Below are 14,559 nucleotides of genomic sequence, written 5' to 3' on the forward strand. Positions count from 1 at the left end.
TAAGTCAAAAGTTAATATATATATATATATATATATATATATATATATATATATATATATATATATATATATATATATATATATATATATATATATATATAATATTTTTTGTAAGTTGCTTTGGATAAAAACCTCTGCATCTTCTAAATGAATAAAGGTAAATAACAATGCCAATTTCTCTCCACAAACAAAAATGTATGAATAATGTGTTATTTATTTGGTTTTCTTTTGACTAAAATGTGGCTAAATTGAGAAGAGAGAGACTCATGGAGAGAGTAGTTTTATTTAGAAAATCTCACACGTCTATCATGTTTATTTATTTATGTCTGTATTTATTTTTTGTCTCCTTGTTACGTTTTTTTACAACGTAAAATCGAAACCAATCAGGGGCCAGTGCGCCTCAGCCCTCAAGAAAACTCAATTTCCCACAATGCTCTGCTCCATTCTCAAGCGAGCTCGCGCACGGGATACCAGACGTCTTTCGGGAGGAAATAACAGGTACATTTTTGACTGTTTCCGCATTTAAAACCCAGTGTCACAAGCTGGTCAGACGTTACAAAATGATAGGAAGTGCAGTATAATGTTTTTAAACCCAAGTGATGTGTTTCTAGGAGCTTGATCGCGTCGGAGGGGACGGGGTTGTACTGAAGAATAGACCAGACCCAATGTATTTAGATGCTGCACGCATACACTATGCTATCTTAAATGCAGATCTAGCAGAGAAACTCTTATTAATGTCTGGTTTTGACAGGAAATCTCAGTAACACGTGTATATAGCAGATCTAAACTGGTAACCTGAATGAATGTGCAGATATTGGTTATGCCTTGCAATGGACATACAAGGATTTACCTATTGAAACAAGCTGGTAGGAGATCGCACGCTGGTTTTAATTATTAGCTATGTGCAGAAAGGGTCTCATATGGTCTGAATAACAGAATAACAAAGGCAATTATTTGTATCCTTATTGCTGGAAAGCATATAAAGAGTGCTACAGTAATGTTGAGACGTTGGACTGAAGGACTTTGGGACTTTTTTTGCAAAGATCAGACTGCAGTAGTTTTTACATATTGATCATTTCCCTTGAGATCCAACTACTAAATTTGCATATCTTTGCTATTTAAAGATGTTTTCTCAAAAGTGATTGTTGTGATCCTTTCAATAGCTGCATCTAAGAGCTGCCTGTGTGTATGTGAACTGCATATATGTCCATATTATTTGCTTTAATTACATTTTATTAGCCACTTTTTGCTGTGTGAATAATGTGTGTTGTCTTAATTCATTGTTGTTGATTGCTGCCATTGTTTTGATTGTACGCTTCACAAACTGCATGTGATTGGTGCATTCTACCTTTGTTTGGGAAAAGCGTCAAATTCCTCTGAACATGAAGTGCATTTGTTTTCACAGGTGCTCCACTCATCGTTTCTGATGTTTGCTGTGGAAGTCGGCGCTTGAGACTATGAAACACAGTAGAACAACCTTCAAACCAAGCCTATTCATGTAAAATCCTGATGAGGTTCATTCGAGAGCTGTTGTAAGATGTAACTCTTTCTTTGTAGCCTTCTCAGTTTATGTAGCCTTGCTTGATCGTGTAACCTTTCCATTTTGGGTGTGAGATCGGTTGAGCTGTTTACCACTGCTAGAGTAAAGGCCTAATCCCAAATCATTCTGGAGAGCGCTAAGACAATGCCTGACTCGGATCTGACTGGATTAACATCATATTAGATTTGTGAGACAAGAGAGGAAGAACACCTGCTCTATTTTACACGCAAGTCCAGGCCACTCCGCTCTGGGGTTCGCTTTTTGGATTTCGTATGCAAGACTTTCCACTGTCGAATTTGGCACATTTTATGCACTTCACAGAATTGCCTCTTGTTTATAAACCAAACTTATTCAGAATCAAGATTCATTGTTCTTGAGTGCGAAAAGGGACAGTGCTCCTGTTTGGCCCCCAAATATTAACACTTAAGACTTCATTTATGATGTTTGATACATTGACATAAAAAGTATAGTGGAGAAGAAAGTGAAAAAGTAAATCTTTATCGCCAGTGTCCAAGAGCTGGATAAAAAATAAAAACATTTAAGAAAGAGGAGACATACTGTGCCAAGTCCCCACTCTGGTTCTTTTATTGCTCTGTGAAAACTGTGATGGCTCCTTTGCTAACTCAGACTGGAGCAACCACTGCTGTGTGAAGGACTATGCTCAACCCTGTGAGTAAGAAACAGCCTTACACACACACACACACACACACACACAGACAGACTATTTCAGGGGGACAGTGGGTTCCCTGTTAGGGCTCCCTCTGTTTAGAACCTGTATTTTTTTTATTTTTTTTTCTTCTCTTGGCGTTCCCTCATGTTTGAATGGTTGAGGACAAGGGCCACTTTGTAGGAGGCTGGAATTGGTTGCAGTTTGGTTGCAGTTGACAGCCTGCTGGTCAGTTCCTGTTGATCGGCGTCCACTGTGTATGCACCTTTCTATCCCAAAAGCCTCTGCTCTAAAATATGAAGCTCTATGGGAGAGCAGGGGTGGACTGGGCTCGGGCCAGTCCTACTTTGTCACTAAACCTTACATTTGTTAAAATTGTACATGCGTCTTTATGCTTTGCAGATGTAAACATTTGGTTTTCTGTGATGTATTAAACTTTATTTTGAATTCTGAATTAAAGTTGTCAACTTGTCAGCAAGGTAATGTTATCTGGATAACATATGGTTTTGTCAAAATTGTGAGAAAAGTTGATTTGTTATTGTCTTGGAAGCATCAGTAAGAATTAGCCCGATGTGTCAGCCATACATTGGTATCGACCAATAAAAGCAATTATCAGACATTATCTGGTATGATTATTTCCTGTCCAAATGGGGCGGAAATACACATTGGAAAATTAGCCTACAACTTGTGCTGTGTGTGAGAAAATATCTCATTGTGTGGAATTCAGTGGGGATTTCTTTAAGACTGCAAGGGAAGCTCAGCTTCCCCTATAATGTCAAAAAAATAATGGTCAAATATGTACTATTGTGTAAACAATTTATTGACTAAAAATGCATTAGAACACGTTCATCTCGAAGACGAGTTCGTTCAGAATCAGCTACATTACATATAGCAGGTCAGCTGACTCGATTTACTTCTCATACATTCCCGTAGCGTCAGTGCATTTCCCTGTTGAAGCCGAGCGTCCATTGACTTCAGTGGGGCTGCTCTGAACAGTTTTTTTCAGTGCTCCGAAAATAGACGGTCATTGGATAAATGCTGCGATTATGTCCCGCCCACGGACGCTCAGCGTCTCTGGGGGTGAATGAGGAGTGGGCTGGCCCGGACTCCGGGATTCGCGTGATGATTGGGGGATCTGTCGAAAGACTGCATCTCCTTTTGATTGACAGCGAATCTGTACTATAAGAAGTCACTGAAGCTATTTCGCGCTCAGTCCCATCGCGGATTTCTCAAGTGTAGTCGAAAGACAAACTGCTGCAACCTATTTCTTCATATTTGTTTGGCGAAATTGCTAGTCAATTTGCTTAATACATTTCACACAATTATACACCACATTCCTTGTTTCAGTTTTACCAAGTTTAATATATTTTGTTTTAGAGCTGTTCGTTCGTTCGTTCGTTCATTCATTCATACAGTAGGCTAGGCTAGCGTCGTACGGATGAAACTGCGCACGATGGCAGACGGTGCTAATATTGTCGACCTGATTTTGGCGAAGCCATTTGAAAGTCTTCCTTACGAGGAAAAAATTAGAATTAAACAGCAGGGCAGATCAACACCTAAGATTGATTTAGTGCAAAAAATAGGGTAAATAAGTTTATAATGTAGGCCGAAAATGAGCTTCCCCTCTTTGAAAGACCAGCAGCCGCCACTGGTGGAATCACTGTTCTTTAAATTTCTGTCAAGAGAATGACAGCAGAGCTGCAATTTGTAAGCTTAGCACTGAGTTTTATGAGGTGGAACTCCTGTTAAAACATGACTCATTTCATTACTTAATGTTTGACATGCAAGGAATATGACGAGATTCTTAAAGCTAAAGCGGAGGCTGTATCAGGGATAAAGGGATAAGCTTCATCATTCAGAATTCAGTTAATGTGGGAATGTTAAATGGGAACTTTTATATTACATGCAATGATGTCTGTCTAAGTATGTACTGTATTAAAGGAATATTCTGGGTTCAAGTTAAGCTCAATCGACTGCATTTGTGGAATAATGTTGATTACCACAAAAAATAACTTTGACTTGTCCCTCCTTTTCTTTAAAAAAGCAAAAATTGAGGTTACCGTTAGGCACTTGCAATGGAAGTGAATGGTGCCAATCTGTAAACGTAGCGCTGTAAATGCTAAAATGACTGTTAAAAACAACAATTTAAAGCTCAGATAATACACAGGTTTTAACTAAATAATCAATGTACAGTTGAAGTCAGAAGTTTACATACAATAAGTTAACTGTGCCTTTAAGCAGCTTGGAAAATTCCAGAAAATTATGTCAAGCCTTTAGGCAATTAGCTTCTGATATGAGGTGTACTGAATTAGAGGTGTACCTGTGGATGTATTTTAAGGCTTACCTTCAAACTTAGTGCCTCTTTGCTTGACATCATGGGAAAATCCAAAGAAATCAGCCAAGACCTCAGATAATATAATTGTGAACCTCCACATGTCTGGTTCATCCTTGGGAACAATTTTCAAATGCCTGAATGTACCTCATTCATCTGTACAAACAATAGTATGCAAGTATAAACACCATGGGACCACGCAGCCATCATACTGTTCAGGAGGAGATTCATTCTGTCTCCTAGAGATGAACATAGATTGGTGTGAAAAGTGCAAATCAATTCCATAACAACAGCAAAGGACCTTGTGAAAATGCTGGAGGAAACAGATAGACAAGTATCTATATCCACAGTAAAGCGAGTCCTATATCAACATAGCCTGAAAGGCTGCACAGCAAGGAAAAAGCCACTGCTCCAAAACTGCCATGAAAAAGCCAAACTACAGTTTGCAAGTGCACATGGGGGACAAAGATCTTATTTTCTGGAGACATGTCCTGTGGTCTAATGAAACAAAAAGTGAACTGTTTGGCCATAATGACCATCGTAATGTTTGGAGGAAAAAGGGTGAGGCTTGCGAGCCGAAGAACATCATCTCAACCGTGAAGCATGGGGGGTGCTTTGCTGCAGGAGGGACTGGTGCACTTCACAAAATGGATGGCATCATGAGGAAGGAAAATTATGTGGATATATTGAAGCAACATCTCAAGACATCAGCCAGGAAGTTAAAGCTCTGTTGCAAATGGGTCTTCCAAATGGACAATCAGGGTTGGGAGCGTTACATTTGAAATGTATTCCACTACAGATTTTACATGCTGTAAAATGTAATTTGTAACATATTCCGTTAGATTTCTTGTAACGTATTTAAATACTTTGGATTACTTCTTCAGCACTGGTAGATCTTTTTCACTTGTTTTGACTATAAAACTCTGCCAGTACAGTAAGACAAAATACACATTAAAACTGATCTTGTTTTAAGGATTTTTAGATATTTGTACAGGAAAACAATAAAACAAATTATTATCAAGAATACGATTTTTGCCGTAATATCAAAGGTCTTACTAGAAAAAAAAAATTATGATCCAATGTTAATGTTCTTGATAAAAAAATATGATCGTGCCTGGTAACGTGCATGTAAAATGGCTAGAAATAGCATTTTAGCTTAACCTAAAGCTGACATTTTACACAAGGTTTATTTCTTGTGATCCACCACTGTTCAAATGCACTTTGGATTGCAATTATATGTATAAATGTTTTCCATCTGAAAGGACTAAATATTAAATGAATCAAATGACAATAAAATACAAAGTAATCTCTTCAGTAATCAAAATATGTTTTTATGTAGCTGCATTCTAATTACCAATGATTTAAATTGTAACTGTAGTGGAATTCAGGTAAATATATTTAGCATTTTAAATACATAATCCTGTTACATGTATTACTTTACTCCCCAACCCTGTGGACAATGACCCCAAGCATACCTCCAAAGTTGTGGCTAAATGGCTTAAGGATAACAAAGACAAGGTATTGGAGTGGCCATCACAAAGCCCTGACCTCAATATGATATGGCCTCAAAAGCGTGTGCGAGCATGGAGGCCTACAAACCTGACTCAGTTACACCAGTTCTGTCTGGAGGAATGGGCCAAATCTTCAGCAACTTATTGTGAGAAGCTTGAGGAAGGCTACCCAAAACATTTGACCCAAGTTAAACAATCTAAAGGCAATGCTACCAAATACTAACAAAGTGTATGTAAACTTCTGATCCACTGGGAATGTGATGAAAGCAATAAAAGCTGAAATAAATAATTTTCTTATTCTGACATTTCACATTCTTAAAATAAAATAGTGAGCCTAACTGACTTAAGACATCGAATGTTTTCTACGATTCAGTGTCATGAATTGTGAAAAACTGTTAATAATAATGTGGTTTTCGAGTTTCGTTTATAACTGATACCAGTTATTCTGAAACATTGAAGACACGTAGAGAGTAGAGACATAGGCAAAGTTATTTAAGTTTCTTTTGAAATTGTGTAATTAATTATCAGCGGTTCGAAACAAAATCAGAACCAGATGTTGTTGTTGGCACACAAAGTTTGTATCAGTGCATCCCTATTAAAAAAAACAAGTGATTTTTGTAAGCAAACTTAACATTTAATTAAAAAAAATAAACTGGAAAATATAATATATCATTTTTTTGTGGTGGGGCTAGTGAAAATGTTGGCTGAGAAAAAATCTGAGCAGAAAAGATCCTTATTGTTGAGCGCTGATTTTGGTTCGCAGATTGTTCAGGATTCTCCTTTTTCTTGTTGACAAAGGACAGACTGCAAATGGATAGTTCACCCTAAAATAAAAGCTCTCATCATCTACTCACCCTCATTATCTACTCACCCTCATGCCTTTGAGGAATTCCTCAATTCATATTTATTTCAAATTTCTTTCTTCTGCAGAACACAAATGAAGAAATTTAGAAGAAAATCTCAGCTCTTTTGGTCCTCATAATGCAAGTGAATTGTGGCTTTGAAGCTTCAAAAAGCACAAAGGCAGCAAAAAAGTAATCCATAAAACGTTTTTAAATCCATGTCCTCTGAAGCGATACGATGGGTCTGGTTATATTTAAGTTATTTTTATTAATTCTTCTCCCTGCCCAGTAGGTGGCGATATGCAAATGAGCGAAAAAAAGAAAGAAAAGAGAGAGAAAGCAGAGAGAGGGAGATAATGAAAGTGAAAGTGGAGAAGTGAAAAAGTGTCTCACCCACACCTATCACATTGCTTCTGAAGATATGTATTTAGCCACTGAAGTCTTATGGATTACTTTAATGCTGCCTGTATGTGCTTTTTTTTCTGGTCACCATTCACTTCCATTGTATGGACCAACAGAGCGGAGATATTCTTCTAAAAAATAAGAATATAAAGACATTCTTCTGTTCTGCAGAAGAAAGAAAGTCATACATATCTGGGATGACATGAGGGTGAGTACATGATGAGAGAATTGTAATTTCTTTGTGGACTATCCCTTTAAAGGTTCTTTTCTTTTTTGCCTCCAGCCTCCCTGCCCTCAACATTAGCATCTGTCAGATAAGCACAGAAGGATGAAACTGAAGAAGCAGGTGACCGTTTGTGGTGGGGCCATCTTCTGTGTGGCTGTCTTCTCCCTGTACCTAATGTTGGATCGAGTCCAGCACGATCCCGCCAGGAGACAGAGTGTTGGGAACTTTCCGAGGGTAAGCCCGTCGAGAGTGTTTCTCCAGTACTTTTTCTTGTTATGAATTCCCTTTTTTCTGGATGACATTTTATGCTGTGGTGGTGTTGCTGTGTGTGGTCTGTTTGAATGCCTTCATTTATCCAAGCCTTTGGTTGTGTTTTTATCTGCCTGGACTGCAAGTGCAAAGATAGTGATGTCACCAATTAATTTCTGGCTGACTCTAGCTAATTAACTACTAAATTAGCTAGTGAATAAGTTGCTGTGAGAAGTGGCCCTTTTTCTACCATTAACCAAAGGCTTTTTTAAGTTTAATAAGTAATTCTGAGGAGTTTGTGGTGTAGTTCTTCTAGAAACGGCATACATGATGGCATACTGCTGACACTGTTTGATGTAGCACAGTTTAAGGTCTTTAACATAAACCTTGGGGGAAAATAACACACATTATGCAGATGCAGATTCTCTTTGTATTCAAAGCATGAACTAAATAATTTGTCACTTTGATTGTCAGTCAGCTCTGCACCATTGTTCCCACATTTCAACACTTACAGCCTTATAATAAACAAAGTGGAAATTTAAATGAATGTTGAATATTCCAAGTTAAACAAAAATCAAGGTTACAGTGAGACACTTACAATGAAAGTGAATGAAAAAAAAGCGCATTACCGTGGAGACCTAGCGCTTGTGGAGGTTCAAGCTAATCACCACGGCATCCACGCACAACTCGCCATGCACCCCACTGAGATCGAGTGCCACATTATGGTGACCACGAAGAGGTTAACCAAACCTGACTCTATCCACCCTAGCAACCGGCCAATTGGTTGCTGAGGAAGCCTGACTGGAGTCACTCAGCATGCCCTTGATTCGAACATGTGACTCCAAGTATGGTAGTCAGTGTCTTTACTTGCTACCCAGGCCCCCTTTTATCTTGTTTTCAATACTGTACATGTGTTACAGATCAGACATGCCAGTACTGTACGCCTTGGTGTGCTGTCCCCTCTAGAATGATCAGGTCAGTCATGTGATGTTGTAGATCTGTGATGGTAGATAGATCATACCTCCATCCCCCATCTCGGTTTCAGAGCCAGATTTCGGTGTTGCAGAACCGCATTGAACAGCTCGAGCAGCTCCTGGAGGAGAACCATCAGATCATCAGTCACATCAAAGACTCTGTGCTGGAGCTCACCGACACGGGGGCCATCTCTCCCAGCGGACACCTCCCCTTCCGCAGCGCCAACGGCTCCTGGGTGCTGCCGTTTGATGGTAGGCCCACCTTCCTTTCTGTCAAGCCACAAGACTGCCAGTTCGCACTGGGCCGCAGGAGCCAGACTGATCTGCAGGTGAGAGTCCAAGTAGAGTATTAGTGGTACAGAGTGTGTAGTGTTTGCTGGAAAAGGTTTGTAGTGATGATTCAATGATTCGCTCTGATTCAGTGAACGCGTTTACATGCACATTCTTACACTATTATGCTTATTAAGCAGACAAAAATGTGTAAGATCATGTAAACGCCTTAAACGGTTTTAGGTTATAAACGGTGTAAGCATAAACCAATCGGCACATCGATTTTTGCCCATTAGAGTACTTCGATTTTGATCACCTGTTATTCAAATTAAATGGCTATTTCAGAACATGTACTGTATATAAAGATCGAGATATATCATCAAAAGTCTGAAATACTTTTTTTTTACAAAAAATTTATCACCCAGTCCTACTTTGCTGAGTGTATACTCTATTTATCCACATGAGACCAGTTAAATTTTCTTCACATAATTCGGAATTGATTGGTTGATGTCACTTTTGGCATAGATGCTGGACGTGTACTCCCTGCTCAGCTTTGATAATGTGGATGGCGGTGTTTGGAAACAAGGCTTTGAGATCACATACGACCTCAATGAATGGGATGAAGAACCCCTGCAGGTGTTTGTGGTCCCTCATTCGCACAATGATCCAGGTAAGGATTTAAACTTAATCCATTCATTCACATTGTTTAATATGACACATGTTTTGGTGGATCAGCCTATAATGCTGATGGTCTGAGCTTTCTTTCTCATAGTGGTGGATTATTTACTTAAAGAAGGGAAAATTCAATCTAAAATATTTTGACAGATTGAATCCTCATATGCCAAGTTGTTGTCTAGCTGTCTGGTCTAAATGCTACACTTAATGTTTTGGTTGATGCAACTGTAAATGCATTATGCAAGATGTCTGCAGTTGAGTCGTAAACCTTAAGGAATATTCCAGGTTCAATACAAGTTAAGATCAATCGACAGCATTTGTGGCATAAAATTGATTACCACAAAAATAAATGTTGACTTGCCCCTCCTTTTCTTAAAAAAAATAATAAAAGCAAAATTCTGGGTTCCATTGAGGCACTTACAATGGAAGTGAATGGGGGCCAATTTTTTAACGTTAAAATACTCACTTTTTCAAAAGTATAGCCACAAGACATCAACAATATGCATGTAAGCATGATTTTGGTGTGATAAAATCACTTACTAACTACTTCATTGCCATGAAGGTGTATTGCCAACAAACCCTAAAATGACTGTAAAAATGATGTTTTAAACAACTTTACTGCTAGGATAATACACAAGTTTTAACAGAATAATTAATATAATGCTTTTATTTACATTATAAGCTTCAAATGTCTGCCTTTTTAAACCCTACAAAATTTGTCCACATTCACTTCCATTGGAAGTCCCTCACTGTAACCTCGATCCAAAAAAAAAATATATATATATATATTTTTTTTTGTGGTAATCAACATTATGCCACAAATGCTGTCGAATGAGCTTAACTTGTACTGAACCCAGAATATTCCTTTAACTACAGTATTGAATTTGACAGTGTTGTGGATTTCGTAGTGTCATATTGTAACTAGGGCTGTCAATTGATTAAAAATGTTAATCGAATTAATTACATGGTGTCCCGATTGATTAATCGCATATAAAAATATTTGCTATGAAAGCCGCTCATGTAACAATAATTCAATATATAAAGATTATACATATTTATATCAATATATAATTATACATAGTTATCTTTAAATATAAAACAATTATATATATAATACAAAATATTCAGATTCATAATGCATTATATTCTTATGGCAGAAGAGTTAATCATTGATAAGACAATAGAAAAAGCAGCTTTAGAATACAATGTATTGTTTATTACCATATTATTGATCATAAGCCAACCATTGGCACACAGTTCACAGCAATCATTACACAAGTGAATTTGTCAGTCAGTTGGAGATTTTTTTGTGAGGGTTTGTTTCAGAGCCCGTCAATCTACACCTGCGTCAGACATGCTTGTGTAGTGTCTCAGGTGTGTTGCATCATAAACATAAAATGTTTAGGTCACTGTTTCAAGTTAATTATAGTTTAATACTCAATCTTTAAACACATCTTGAGATCCCTTAGTTCGCATTTGCGCTCCTTCATGTGTTTTGAATGCAAGAATGTAATGCAAGGTTGCGTTGTTCTGCCTACTGAAGTGTTTTCTTCACTGTATAAACTGCGCATTGCTCAAACAGCTGAAATTTTACTTACTGCCCTCTGGAGTAAACGGGTGGTACTACAAGCTTGCATTTCTCAGGAATCTTACTTATTATTGCGTTAATTTCTTTAACACGCTATTTTTTGTAAAATTAATCACACTTAACGCGTTAAATCAACAGCCCTAATTGTAACAGTTGCATGAAATGTTTACTCAACCAAACAAGGGTGGGTAGAGTCACGTTTGGTTAACCTCCTCAAGTAAATGATAACTATATATTCAAGTTTGGGTGAGCTATCCCTTTGAGTGGAAACATAATTTCTATCTTCATTTTAGTTGATGATGCAGCAGCCTCAGTCTAATAGGAGTAGCAGAGGCATTATCTGAAAGAGCCATGCAGGTAAAATGGGTCAGTTGCTTGACTTGGCATTATGAAGCATTGGCACAGCTTATGAAAAACCTTCGTGAAAACACAATGAGCTTCAAAATCACCCACAGGACAGATAAGTTTCCAAGTCTTCTTGCAAACCCCTGGAGTTGGCATTTTTTCCACGTACTGAAAGAAGGAATAACCTAAAGCTTGATGTCAGTGACCCAATTCCCTGTTATTTTATTGGGGTCAGATTTGTGTCTCTGGGCTTTGTAGTGGTGCGTGTTTAATGCAGATCGTGTTCTACTGAATGTGTCATCTTCTTGCTGCTCATAATGTTTTAATCAGTTTCACCACAAATCTAAATGTCTTTCTGACATGCTCGGGGTCAGCACGGATCGGTTGTTTTCTTTGCTGACATGCAGAATTAAACAGTTTTGCATGCCTCAGCAAAGCTTGTGAATAATGAACAGACGGTGTTTTGAACAGGTTGTTCTTTGGGGAACAAAATTCTGCCGAACGGCTGTGCTCCTTGGATAACTTTTCAGTGCATTATCAAAAGAGCATTTGTGGAACAGTGGAAATATACCCTCCTGAAAAGACCAGCATGGGCCTGCCTGTGTTTTGCTGGTCAATGCTGGTCTGGTGCTGATGGTAACTGGTGGACCAGCAGGCAAAGAGAAACGTACCAAGAAGGAAAATGACAGATGTTAAGTCTTGTTTCCAAAGAAATTAACACAATTTTGTGAGGATTACTTGTAAACCAGAAAAAAATGGACATATGGTTTTTTTCTTCTTTTATGTGTAAACCTCAATAAATTTGGTAGAATTCTCTGAACATCAGACTTAATACCTTCTGACATTTAGCTTTTAACGTAAATGTACTTGAGACTTTATACAGCACTTTTGTTACAGGATGGATCAAGACATTTGAGAAGTACTACAATGACCAGACCCAGCATATCATCAACAACATGGTAGTGAAGTTGGCTGAAGACCCTCGCAGAAAGTTCATCTGGTCTGAAATATCGTTTCTCGCCAAATGGTGGGAAAGCGTCGATACCCATAAACAAGAGACAATGCGCAAGTGAGTAGCATTTTCCACTATCTTCTTTGTGACCGAAGCTAGTGGACAAAGGTGGATTTTCAACACTTCCTCATGTGATCTGTGCTTTGAACTCTACGGTCCAATTTCTTTCTTCTAGACTTATCCTGAGTGGACAGCTGGAGATGGTGACGGGAGGCTGGGTCATGACGGATGAAGCCACTGCTCACTATTTCGCCATTATTGATCAGCTCATCGAAGGCCATCAGTGGCTGGAGAGAAATCTCGGTATGCTTGTTTTGAGGTGGCGTGAATGTTTAAAAATCTGTTTAGAGCCATGAATCAAGCCTTGACGTGCTCATGTTTGAGACATGTTCAAATCCAGCGTGTTTTGTGTCCAGATTTCATTCACTCTCTTCCACAATAATTTCCTGTGTCTCTGTAAATAAAAAGTGGTGCCTGCTCTTTCAGAATGTGGTATCAGTTTTGCCATATTCAAATTTCTGTCCTATTGGTAGGACTTTGTATGTAAATATTATTTGTATCCAATTTGCATGTTTATCTAGCTTTTTTCTGATGATTGAACTTAATTTAATCTGTGTGTTATTTCAGGTGTGACCCCTCGCTCGGGATGGGCTGTGGACCCGTTCGGTCACAGCGCTACAATGCCTTACTTGCTGAAACGGGCCAACATGAGCAGCATGCTGATCCAGAGGGTTCATTACTCCATTAAGAAGCACTTTGCTGCCACACAGAGTCTTGAGTTCATGTGGAGGCAGACCTGGGGTGAGAAATGGAAATCACCAACATTGACATTGAAATATATTTTTATTAGGGCTGTCAGTTGAAAACATCAACATTGATAGGGTTGTCGATTTAATGTGTTCATTTAGTGCAATTAATTATATATAAAAAAATTACTCAATTAATCATGCCCCCAATCCGTAACTAAATTCTGCAGTAAGGAGCGTTCCCACCATCGGAGCAATTCAAGCAGATGCACTTTTGCAGTCAAACACGGATGGACAGAGCACAAAAGAATACAGGGATCGAGACATGCTTTTTGAATGTTTCAGACGACATATAACTTCACACATAGTTCTATAAACACAGCACTTATTATGACTAGAGCTGCTGAAATCTAGTGAAACGTGACGCAACCAAAGCGAGATGCTCCAAAAGCGTCTGTCTGACGTACGAGTACATTAAAAATTCAATGATTTGGAAATAAAAAAAAATAAAAAATGTCTCTCCCCTTTTCCCCCCCAATTTGGAAGGGCCAGTTCCCACTGCACACTAAGTCCTCGTGGTGGTGTAGTGACTCACCTCAATCCGGGTGGCGGAGGACAAATCTCAGTTGCATAGCCCATGTGGAGGCTTCATGTTATTATCTGCGGCATCCACGCACAACTCACCATGCGCCCCACCGAGAGCGAGAACCACATTATAGTGACCATGAGGAGGTTACCGCATGTGACTCTAACCTCCCTAGCAACCGAGCCAATTTGGTTGCTTAGGAAACCTGGCTGGAGTCACTCAGCATGCCCTGGATTCGAACTCGGGACTCCAGGGTTGGTAGTCAGCGTCTTTACTCGCTGAGTTACCCAGGCCCAAACAAAACAATATTTTGACTTTTAAGGCAATTTTTGTAATGCTAAACTTGTCTGCTGCAACTATATACAGTATGCATATGATGTAATGTCATTGAATTATAATATTTTGTTAAAATTATATTTAGAATTATTTTAATTATAATAAATGATCTTTATTTGGGGCCTTTCTCAGTAAATATTGATATATGTGATTAATTGTGAATAATTTGCAAATCATGTAATTAATTTTAATCAATTGACAGCCCTAATTTTTATTTAAAAACCTTATTATTACACTTTTTGATCATGTGACAATGAA

The 14,559-nt window shown here is 38.3% G+C and overlaps 1 protein-coding gene across 4 annotated transcripts in view; it reads left to right on the forward strand.

Annotated features, from left to right (window-relative positions):
* Window positions 1-455: 455 nt before the first annotated feature.
* The window catches only part of LOC127640649 (alpha-mannosidase 2x-like), a 33,102-nt gene continuing 18,998 nt past the window's right edge, over window positions 456-14,559 (forward strand). For 2 of the 4 annotated variants that reach the window (XM_052123332.1, XM_052123335.1), the window contains exons 1-8: window positions 544-866; window positions 1,406-1,532; window positions 7,578-7,754; window positions 8,815-9,072; window positions 9,539-9,683; window positions 12,519-12,690; window positions 12,809-12,936; window positions 13,261-13,434. In XM_052123332.1, coding sequence (XP_051979292.1) covers window positions 7,623-7,754; window positions 8,815-9,072; window positions 9,539-9,683; window positions 12,519-12,690; window positions 12,809-12,936; window positions 13,261-13,434 — 1,009 coding nt within the window. In that variant the 5' untranslated portion in view covers window positions 544-866; window positions 1,406-1,532; window positions 7,578-7,622. Of the gene's footprint in view, window positions 499-543; window positions 867-1,405; window positions 1,533-7,577; window positions 7,755-8,814; window positions 9,073-9,538; window positions 9,684-12,518; window positions 12,691-12,808; window positions 12,937-13,260; window positions 13,435-14,559 lie in introns of those variants that run through there. The other 2 variants (XM_052123333.1, XM_052123334.1) reach the window with 2 other exon arrangements.

Source organism: Xyrauchen texanus, chromosome 49, assembly GCF_025860055.1.
Source record: "Xyrauchen texanus isolate HMW12.3.18 chromosome 49, RBS_HiC_50CHRs, whole genome shotgun sequence".
NCBI lineage: Eukaryota > Metazoa > Chordata > Actinopteri > Cypriniformes > Catostomidae > Xyrauchen > Xyrauchen texanus.